This window comes from Hyla sarda, chromosome 8, assembly GCF_029499605.1.
Source record: "Hyla sarda isolate aHylSar1 chromosome 8, aHylSar1.hap1, whole genome shotgun sequence".
Taxonomy (NCBI): Eukaryota; Metazoa; Chordata; class Amphibia; order Anura; family Hylidae; genus Hyla; species Hyla sarda.
Window position 1 is genome coordinate 216004338 of NC_079196.1, and position 11474 is coordinate 216015811.

Here is an 11474-nt window from a genome sequence, read left to right on the forward strand (position 1 = left end):
CCCCTATTCTTTGTCTAAGCGCCGGAGTACCCCTTTTTTTTAAAATCAACTGGTGCCAGAAAGTTAAACAGATTTGTAAATTACTTCTATAAATTATAATCTAAAAATCTTTACCCTTCCAGTACTTATTAGCAGCTGTATGGTACAGAGGAAATTCTTTTCTCAGCTCTAATATGTAATGGCACCTAAAAGGGGTACTTCGGTGGAAAACCTTTTTTTTTTTTTTTTAATCAACTGATGCCAGAAAGTTAAACAGATTTGTAAATGACTTCTATTAAAAAATCTTTACCTTTCCAGTACTTACTAGCAGCTGTATGCAACAGAGGAAATTTTTTTCTTTTTGAATTTCTTTTTGGTCTTGTCCACAGTGCTCTCTGCTGACACCTGATGCCCGTATCAGGAACTGTCCAGAGCAGGAGAAGATCCCCATTGCTAACCTATGCTACTCTGGACAGTTCCTGACACGGACAGAGGTGCACTGTAGACAAGACAAAAAAGAAATTATTTTCTTTATGAATTTCCTCTGTAGCATACAGCTGCTAATAAGTACTGAAAGGATTAAGATTTTTAAATAGAAGTAATTTACAAACCTGTTTAACTTTCTGGCACCAGTTCATTAAAAAAAAAGTTTTCCACCGGAGTACCCCTTTAAAGTGCCATTACACATTAGAGCCGAGAAAGCCCACTTATTATCTTATGTGGCCCAAATGAGGGATCGGGCATGTTGGGTTTCAGCGCCAGGAGTGTCTGACAGTGATTTTCTCCTCTGAGACATGGTTTATGTATTGTCTTATACATACAGTCTGTTGGCTGACAGCTATTAAGGGTGTATGGGCACCTCAAGACATCTGTAATAGCATCAGGAAAGGGTTATGGCCCATCGCTGCGCCCCACCCATGTCATGGAACGCCTTGACCTCCAGTTCATCAGATACATGGGCGATGCCGAAGCAAACAGCCAGATGGCAGCTCCTCCCTTATCCTCTGTTTGATCTGACAGGTAAAGAGATGTCACCGTCCTCACCTGTGCGGGAATAGTGGACCCTGTACCCATTGGAGGGAAGTCAGATGATTTTATGGTGCCACCTACAAATAATAATAGCATCACACGATCACCTTATAGGGTTGGCCCCCCAGCTAGGTATGTTGTAATGCAGTGGTCTGCAGACTGTGGACCTCCAGATATTGCAAAACTCCAACTCCCAACATGCCCGGACAGCCAACGGCTGTCCGGGCCTGCTGGGAGTTTGAGTTTTGCAACATCTGGAGGTCCACAATTTGGAGACCACGATTTTATAATAATTCAGTGTTTAGGTAGTGTTGCCACCAAATGTTACTGTTAAATTTATTTTTATGATCCCGGACGAGCCCCCAAGTTGGGAGTTGTAGTGGTGTAACATCTGGAGGTCCACAGTTTGGAGACCACTGTTTTATATGAATTCATTGTTTAGGTAGTGTTGCCACCAAATGTTACTGTTAAATTTATTTTTATGATCCCGGACAAGCCCCCAAATTGGGAGTTGTAGTGGTGTAAGATCTGGAGGTCCAAAGTTTGGAGACCACTGTTTTATATGAATGAATTCAGTGTTTTGGTAATGTTGCCACCAAATGTTGCTGTTAAATTTATTGTTATAATCCCAGACGAGCCCCAAGGTTGGGAGTTGTAGTGGTGCAACAGCTGGAGGTCCACAGTTTTGAGACCACTGTTGTTCTCAGGATTCAGGAAAAGCCAGGTGAGAACCATCAGCAAGAGCTTTGGGTAAATGAGTATTACTTAACGATTCTTTTGTATGAAGGTGTCGAAGCTCCTCCAGAAGTCTATATCCAGAGGGCAGGGCGCGGGCTATGCAATGTATAGAATGCATACCGAGGGGGGAGGGGGGGTCTGTTTGTTTGGGAGAGCAGGATTTCATCATTTTAGGATGGGTGGGAGGGGGTGTATTCCCACAGACCATTGTGTTTTTATTGTCTGACACCTTAGGATTCTGCTGTCTGCCTGCTTCTGAGAAGCTGGTGATACGTAAGCGCCCGTCTTATCGTGAGAAAACTACAAAATATTCCAAACTGTGTCTGCAGGAGACCACAATCGAGTCTGGGTGTTAATATGGTGGTCAGCCGGCTGGTGGTCACATAATTTCTGTCCAGACTTCTTTTTGTTAGTTTTTTTTCCATGAGTTCTTAAAAGGTTCTTTTAGGTTTCTTTAGCTATTTTTATGGGTGTGGGTTTATGGGTGAGTTTTTTAAGGGTTCTTTAGGATTCTTTTATCCTTCTTTTAGGATTATTTTAGGGTTTTATTTGTTCTTTTAGGGTTCTTAAGCATTCTTTTATCGTTCTTTTAGGGTTCTTAAGGATTCTTTTATCCTTGTTTTAAGATTCTTTTAGGGTTTTATTTGTTCTTTTAGGGTTCTTAAGGATTCTTTTAGGGTTCTTTAGGGTTTTATTTGTTCTTTTAGGGTTCTTAACGATTATTTTATCGTTCTTTAGGATTCTTTTATTGTTTAAGATTCTTTCATCTTTCCTTTACCGTTCTTTAGGATCACTTTAGGGGGCTGTAGGATTCTTTTATTGTTCCTTTAAGGTTCTTCAGGATTCTTTTAGGGTTCTTTAGGATTATTTTAGGGTTCTTTAGTATATATTTTTTTTGTTATTGTTTCTTTACGGTTTGCTTTAGAATTCTTTTATTGTTACTTTAGGGTTCTTTAGGATTCTTTCAGGGTGCTATTGGATTCTTTTATTGTTCCTTTAAGGTTCTTTAGGATTCTTTTAGGGTTCTTTAGGATTATTTTATTGTTCTTTACGGTTCGCTTTAGAATTTTTTTATTGTTACTTTAGGGTTCTTTAGGATTCTTTTAGGGGGCTTTAGATTTTAGCATTCTTTAAGGGTTCGCTTTAGAATTCTTTTATTGTTTATTTAGGGTTCTTTAGAATTCTTTTAGAGATCTTTAGGGATCTTTTATTGTTTTTTTATTATTATTATTTTACTTTATATTATATTACTTTAGAGTTCTTTAGGATTCTTTTGTTCTTTATGGGTTCTTTTGGATTCTTTTAGGGTTGTCTGTTAATAGTTTTTTACGGTTCTTTAGGATTATTTTATCCTTAGGGTTCTTTAGGTTTTTTCTTTCATTCTTTAGGATTAGTTTATTGCTCTTTAGGATTCATTTATCATTCTTTAAATGTTCTTTAGGATTTTTTTAAGTTTCCTTGGGTATATTTCCCAGAATTCAGCCCAATCTCGGTAAAACCCTAATGGAGAACACTAATAAAAATGTGGTTTCCTCTGGAATGAATCACAGGAACTTTTAAGTAATTTGCTTTTTAAGAAGAATTTTCCGGTAGTATATAAAAACTTTTCCAACATTCTTATAAAATATGTGGGGAAAATTTACTAAGGATAAAGTTTTTTTACGACAGGCATACACCGAAGTGCACGGAGTAAAATGCGACGAATTTATTAAGAGGCGTGCAGCTCCTATTTGGCCCAGCCTGGTCTGTTTTAATGCCATAAAATTATATCTTTAGATGGTATAAAGAGGTGGATGTTTGCATCGCTTTTTGTGCCATTTTGTGAGTTAACTGTTTTTATTTTGGGATAACCCCTATCACAAGTTTCAGGAAAACTACCTTATCGATGAATGGCTAACTGCTTATCCCCTCGCTTGTCCACCCCAAAATGGATGCCACCCCACTTACTTGCAATGGAACTGCTGAAGTACAGCATTGCAGCTATGTTAGGTCCCATAGAGCAGTGTTTCCCAACCATGGTGCTACCAGCTGTTGCAAAACTATAATTCCCAGCATGCCTAGACAGCCTTTGGCTATGTTCTTAGGTCCCATAGACCAGTGTTTCCCAAACAGGGTGCCTCCAGCTGGTGCAAAACTACAACTCTCAGCATACCTGTACAGCCAAAGGCTATGTTCAGAGGTCCCATACATCAGTGTTTCCCAACCAGGGTGCCTCCAGCTGTTGAAAAACTACAACTCCCAGCATACCTGTACAGCCAAAGGCTATGTTCAGAGGTCCCATACATCAGTGTTTCCCAACCAGGGTGCCTCCAGCTGTTGAAAAACTACAACTCCCAGCATACCTGTACAGCCAAAGGCTATGTTCAGAGGTCCCATACATCAGTGTTTCCCAACTAGGGTGCCTCCAGCTGTTGCAAAACTACAACTCTCAGCATACCAGTACAGCCAAAGGCTATGTTCAGAGGTCCCATACATCAGTGTTTCCCAACCAGGGTGCCTCCAGCTGTTGCAAAACTACAACTCTCAGCATGCCCGGACAGCCTTAGGCTGTCCGGTCATGCTGGGAGTTGTAGTTTTGCAACAGCTGGAGGCACCCTGGTTGGGAAACACTGCTATAGACAGTGAATAAAGCAGTGACCAAGCTTGTCTAGGGACCTCCATTCTTGCGATTGGTGGAGGTCCCAGCCTTTGAACAGTGACAGTGACAAGACCGTTGTTCCCCAACCTGTGGCTCTCCAGCTATTGCACAACTACAACTCCCAGCATCCCCTAAAAGCCTTTCAACTTGCAACAGCTTGAGAGCCACACGTTGGAAAAAAAAACCCTGGTCAAGTCACATCTAGGGCATAATGAAAGTTGTAGTTTTGCAACAGCTGGAGGCACACAGGTTGGTGAACACTGGTCTGAGGGCTTGTATGGTACACACACACACACCTTTATTTGGCCCATCACATGCCTGGCAACTGCCGGCCTCATATCCATATAACCATAAATTCCTTTCTTCTAGATAAGATACCGATGAACGTATAAAGCGTTCCAGCTTGTCATGTGACTGCAGTTCTGTGGGAAACGTTTCACCTGACCTTCCAGTATTTGCCTTAATGCAACTATTCACACGTACAGGATCGGCTGCATGTATGGAAGTCGATGGGTAGCAACATCAGCTGCAGAAAATATGCAGCAAATCCTGCACATGTGAATGTACCTAAAACCAGTGGTTCTCAGCCTTTTTTTTGCCCGAGTTCCCCTTGACAGCCCATTCCCAAAAAATTGTACCCCCCCCCTATTAGAGACATTTTGTAATGATTATAGTATAATTCATATGTTTTACTTTCCTCTATAATAGGCCCCCCTGTTCCCGTCTCCCGATCTCCCCAGTCCCCCGATTTACAGATGACGTCTTCTCTAACCGGAGTTGTTTTCTTTTCTTCTCTATCTGGCCTAGACCGTCATTAAGATTTCTCCCATACAAGACGTCTCCACAGAACCAGCCAAACAAACATTTTAGGCTCCTTTCTGCAGTACAATACCCACCTATTTACAAACTCCCCATGTTTATTGTCACACACAGTAATAGTACCCGCTTTGTGTCCCCATAAAGTTGTTAGGCCCCCTCTGTGCCCCCAAATATAGCTTTAGGCCCCCAAACTGCCCCCATATATAGCTGTAGGCCCCCAGACTGCCCCCATATATAGCTGTAGGCCCCCAGACTGCCCCATATATAGCTGTAGGCCCCCAGACTGCCCCCATATATAGCTGTAGGCCCCCAGACTGCCCCCATATATAGCTGTAGGCCCCCAGACTGCCCCATATATAGCTGTAGGCCCCCAGACTGCCCCCATATATAGCTGTAGGCCCCCAGACTGCCCCCATATATAGCTGTAGGCCCCCAGACTGCCCCCATATATAGTTGTAGGCCCCCAGACTGCCCCCCATATATAGTTGTAGGCCCCCAGACTGCCCCCCATATATAGTTGTAGGCCCCCAAACTGCCCCCATATATAGTTGTAGGCCCCCAGACGGCCCCCATATATAGTTGTAGGCCCCAAGACTGCCCCTATATATAGTTGTATGCTGCCATACTGTCCCGCTTTGGTGCTCCACTGGTCCTATTGTAACCTATTGTTATGGCTCCAGTAGGTCCCCAGTCTGCAGGGTCAGTGGAACAACAAAGCTGATGGTAGTTACTAGGGATCGACCGATTATCGGTTTGGCCGATATTATCGGCCGATAATCACGATTTTGGGCATTATTGGTATCGGCAATTACCTTCCTGATATGCCGATAATGCCCCGCGTCGCACCCCCCACCGCACCGCCCCAGCCCCATTGCCTCTCCCATCCCCGGTTTTATAATTACCTGTTCCCGGGCCCACACTACTTCTGGCTCCTGCTGCGTCCTGCGTTACGCTGTGCGCAATGACGAGTGACGTGACGCGTCGTGACGTCACTCTCAGTGCACACAGTGACAGCTCAGGAGGACGCCACCAGAGCCAGAGGTAGAGTGGACCCTGGGAACAGGCAATTATAAAACCGGGGATGGGGGAGGCAATGGGGGCGGTGCGGTGGGGCGGTAGGGGGCGCGGTGGCTGTGATAGGACTCAGGACCCCGGACAGGCAGGGGGAGAGAAGCGGGTGGCGGCGGTGGCGGTCTATGGGGGGGTAAATAGCCGATAACTTATACCGGAATATCGGTATAAGTTATCGGCTATCGTCCCTAACCTCCACAGATTATCGGTATCGGCCCTAAAAAAACGATATCGGTCGATCCCTAGTAGTTACTGCCCACAGCAGCCGAGTGCCTGCGCTTCCCCTTTGCTGTCCTCCCGCTCCGCTCCTCGTGCAGTGACGTCAGCCAACCATTTCTTTCAAAGTGGTCCAGACCAGTAACCAGTGGCTGTAGCTGCCATTACTGATTTTTTTTTTTTTTTTTTTAAGTACCCCTGGCGGTATTTGTACCCCAGGCTGAGAACCACTGCCTTAAAGGGTTATCTAGTGCTTGTGGCGCATGTTATTTGCAACATATTTTTAGACACCCTTAAGGACACAGGCCATTTTGCGTTTTTTCCTGCTTTTAAAAGGACTCAGACGGATCCCTCCAAGGAACAGCCCAGGATAAAAGCAGCGCACAAGACTTCAAAGGTAAAATGGTTTATTTACCCGGCATGCAACGCGTTTCGCTGGACAACCAGCTTCATCAGGCATGAATGAAGAAGCTGGTTGTCCAGCGAAACGCGTTGCATGCCGGGTAAATAAACCATTTTACCTTTGAAGTCTTGTGCGCTGCTTTTATCCTGGGCTGTTCCTTGGAGGGATCCGTCTGAGTGCTTCACCTGTTTTGCCAGGAGCGGCTGCCGATCTTCGCCCGTTGAAGGGTTATCCCACGCTTTAACCATAGTTGTACTTGGTTGCAGTACAACTATACTCGGTGAGCATTTTTGCTTTTTCCATCTCCTCTTTATAATACGTTATCACACTAGGAGCGCTCTCCTTGTCTATATTTGCTTTTAAAAGGGGTATTCCGGCCATAGACATGGACTATTCCGCCCCTCCCATAGACATGAATGTAGGGGGGGGTGGCATGATGTCACAAGGGGGTGTGTCATGATATCACGTCTCCAGTCCGGGAAACGCAGAGGTTTCCGGGACTGGAGCAGCAGCCTGGCATAGAATGCCGGGGGCTGCAAAGAGATCGCAAGGGTCCCCAGCAGCAGGACCCCCGCAATCAGGCATCTTATCCCCTATCCTTTGGATAGGGGATAAGATGTTTTAGCGCCGGAGTACCCCTTTTAGATATCTCTAGCTTATCCAAATGGATCAAGCATGTTGAAATCCAAGTGCCGATCCTTCTTTTCCCTGTCATCAGGGGAGATTTGGGACAACTCCATACATATTAGATCAGTGCTTCCCATCCAGGGTGCCTACAGCTGTTGCAAAACTACAACTCCCAGCATGCCCGGACAGCCGAAGGCTGTCCGGGCATGCTGGGAGTTGTAGTTTTGCAACCGCGAGAGGCACCCTGGTTGTGAAACAGTTATAAATAGTGAATGGAGCGGTGGCCGAGCATGATTGTTGTCGATTTGCAACAGCTGGAGGCACCCTGGTTGGGGAAAAACTTCATCAGATGGTCGGCATGTCCTGTATGGAAAATATGTGTTTTGGAGATACAGCCATGGCTGCTACAATGTAGAACCTGTACTGTAACAGCGAGTACACAATAAGTACCCCCCCCTTATTATTTATGCCGCACCTCAATGCTCTTTTACGTTTTTAGGGCAAGGTGTCCGTGTCGGTGACATATGTAGAGAAACAAGAATTATTAGCGCTCTGTCGCCAAAGGGGACACCCTATTACGTATAGACACTCCGATATCTGGTCTGGTTACATTGCTGTGACACCATATATTAACCCCCCTGCTGCTGTCAGTCTTGAGTGCCTATTGTGTATATGTATTAGCGGGCAGTCACATGGCACAGGATTGCGTCCTCCTGGGTAAACAGATCTTCCCGTGTCTTATTACTACATCCCGTGGTATCACGTATGTTTTCTCAGGACACTATTACGTCTCGGTGTGTGAATCATCACTACTATTAGGATAGGTGGAGAGGACGGGATGTGTTATCTTAGTGTTCCCTTTATTTTTTTGAGCAGTGGATTCAGATCCTTAATAAGACGTCTTGCTCGATTGTTGATGCAGCCGACGACGGGAGGTTGACCCAAGTTTTTTTTTTTCCCATTAGGGGTTAGCATGGCCACCAACTGGTCTCATGGTAAGGGTGCATGCACGCCACGTTTTTGCAATACAGTTCCCGTATCAGGTTTTTGATGAAAAACTGATTCCTCCAAACCTGACTAAACTGTATCAAAACGTGTGTACAAATTTGAACCCGTATACGGTTTGAAAAATTATGTCCGGTTGCATCCATTTTTTAAAGAAAAAAAAACTTATAAGTTTTTAACTTTTCACTCTGTTTTGAATAAAGTTTCACTTGTTTGATTGAAATTCCAAGAAAAAAAAAAACTGTGCAAAGTCAAAAACCGTATGGTGAAAACCGGATGGAACAGTATGCACATACAGTTCTGTACGGTTCCCATTGACTCCCATTAGAGATGAGCGAACTTACAGTAAATTCGATTCGTCACGAACTTCTCGGCTCAGCAGTTGATGGCTTATCCTGCATAAATTGGTTCAGCTTTCAGGTGCTCCCGTGGGCTGGAAAAGGTGGATACAGTCCTAGGACTGTATCCACCTTTTCCAGCCCACGGGAGCACCGGAAAGCTGAACTAACTTATGCAGGATGTCATCAACTGCCGAGCCGAGAAGTTCGTGACGAATCGAATTTACTGTAAGTTCGCTCATCTCTAACTCCCTTGTTAAAAAATAAATAAATAAATAATTATACGGTTTAATACAATTTTTCACCCGGACCAAAAAACATGGTAGACTATGGTTTTGGGTACGAGTAAAAAAACGGACAAAACCGTATAAGACGCAAAACGGACTAAACCGGATGATGCGTTTGACATACGGTTTACAATGTTAAGTCAATGCATAATGGTTTTCTATATAGTTCCGTACAGTTTTTAACTTGAAACCGTAGACGGGAACTTAATAACAAAAACGTGGTGTGCGTGCAGCCTAAGAGACGAATATGTCACCTGTGTTATCCCAAGATTAGTTAACCCCTATCTTATCTGATCAGTGGGGGATCCAACAGCAATGGATGGAAAGTTGTCCCTCAAGTGCATGCTCGGCCTTCGCTCTATTCTTGATCTGTTGGACCTCAGTGCTCGGCAATGTCTGGAAGTCCCATAGAGAATGAATGGAGCAGCGGCCAAGCATGGATGCATCTTTATTGACCCTTATTCTCATGATCGGTGGGGGTCCCAGTGATTGGATAGGGGATAGATTTTAATATTGGGATAACACCACGTATATGGCCAGACACTTATCATAGATTGTGGCCAAACACTTGTTAAAGGGGTACTCCACTGGAAAACATTTTCTTTTAAATCAACTGGTGCCAGAAAGTTAAAGGGGTATTCCAGGAAAAAACTTTCTTTTTTTATATCAACTGGCTCCAGAAAGTTAAACAGATTTGTAAATTACTTCTATTAAAAAATCTTAATCCTTTCAATAATTATCAGCTGCTGAAGTTGAGTTGTTCTTTCCTGTCTGGCAACAGTGCTCTCTGCTGACATCTCTGCTTGTCTCGGGAACTGCACAGAGTAGAAGAGGTTTGCTATGGGGATTTGCTTCTACTCTGGACAGTTCCCGAGACAGGTGTCATCAGAGAGCACTTAGACAGAAAAGAACAACTCAACTTCAGTAGCTTATAAGTACTGAAAGAATTAAGATTTTTTAATAGAAGTAATTTACAAATCTGTTTAACTTTCTGGGGCCAGTTGATATATAAGTTTTTTTCTTGGATAACCCCTTTAATGGGTATCGTACAGCATCACTTTATCTTACTTGATCTTATTTATGGACCTGGCTTCCTGAAACCATTAAACTGACCTTCTTTTCTTTTTTTTGATTATTTTGCAGAACCTCAGGATCCGTAGCATCGGGGGAGCAGAGTTTTACACCAGAGTCTCAACCAAGTTCAGGGGATCTCTAGGACAGAAGTTCATGTTTGTGGATGGAGACAAAACTGTATGTGGGTCTTACAGGTAAGCGACTAGAAGGGCTACCATGGAAGGAGGGCTGGGGGACTAGTCGGATGGATTGGATTAATTCGTCATTTTCGTTAAACGTGATACAAATTTTAATAAAAAAATTGGGAAATTCTGCTCAGGAGGAGTTAAAGTGGTACTCCGCCCCTAGCATCTCATCCCCTATCCAAAGGATAAGGGATAAGATGTCAGATCGCAGGGGTCCTGCTGCTGGGGACCCCCGGGATCTCCGTTGCAGCTCCCCGCTATCATTACTGCACAGAGCAAACTCGCACTGTGCGTAATGACCAGCGATACAGGGGCCGGAGCATCGTGACGTCATGGCTCCTCCCCCTCGTGACGTCACGGCCCGCCCCCTCAATACAAGTCTATGGGAGGGGGCGTGATGGCGAGCGAATTCTCTCTGTGCAGTAATGATAGCGCGGTGCTGCAGCGGAGATCCTGGGCGTCCCCAGCAGCAGAACCCCTGCGATCTGACATCTTATCCCCTATCCTTCGGATAGGGGGTAAGATGCTAGGAGCGGAGTACCCCTTTAAAGGGTTACTCCGCACCCCAGCGTCCGGAACATTGCGTTCCGAATGCTGGGTGCGGGCTTCTGTGTTCACGCCCGCCCCCTCGTGATGTCACGCCCCGCCCCATCACGTCCCGCACTGTCAATGCAAGTCTATGGGAGGGGGCGTGACGGACTCAATGTTCCGGACGCTGGAGAGCGGAGTAACCCTTTAAGGGTCTATTCACACATACAGTATTCTGCGCAGATTTGATACGCAGGATTTTCTGCTGTAGATTTCAATGCAAACTTAATGCCTGAACGCAGCTTCAAATCCTACACATCAAATCTTTTTTCACTGTACGTGAAAAAAAAAATGTTTTTTTCATATGAACTGGCTCCAGAAAGTTAAACAGATTTGTAAATTACTTCTATTAAAAAAAATCTTAATCCTACCAGTACTCGTCAGCTGCTGAAGTTGAGTTGTTCTTTTCTGTCTGACACCAGTGCTCTCTGCTGACACCTCTGTCCATGTCAGGAACTCTCCAGAGCAGGAGAGGTT

General features: G+C 44.5%; 2 protein-coding genes across 11 annotated transcripts in view; one reads left to right on the forward strand and one right to left on the reverse strand.

Moving 5' to 3' along the window:
- The window catches only part of SLC5A10 (solute carrier family 5 member 10), a 293441-nt gene that overhangs the window by 83939 nt on the left and 198028 nt on the right, over window positions 1-11474 (reverse strand). The gene's annotated exons all lie outside the window — the stretch shown is intronic.
- The window catches only part of FAM83G (family with sequence similarity 83 member G), a 54749-nt gene that overhangs the window by 28604 nt on the left and 14671 nt on the right, over window positions 1-11474 (forward strand). For all 4 annotated transcript variants that reach the window (XM_056535546.1, XM_056535548.1, XM_056535547.1 and 1 more), the window contains exon 3: window positions 10294-10418. In XM_056535546.1, coding sequence (XP_056391521.1) covers window positions 10294-10418 — 125 coding nt within the window. The remainder of the gene's footprint in view (window positions 1-10293; window positions 10419-11474) is intronic.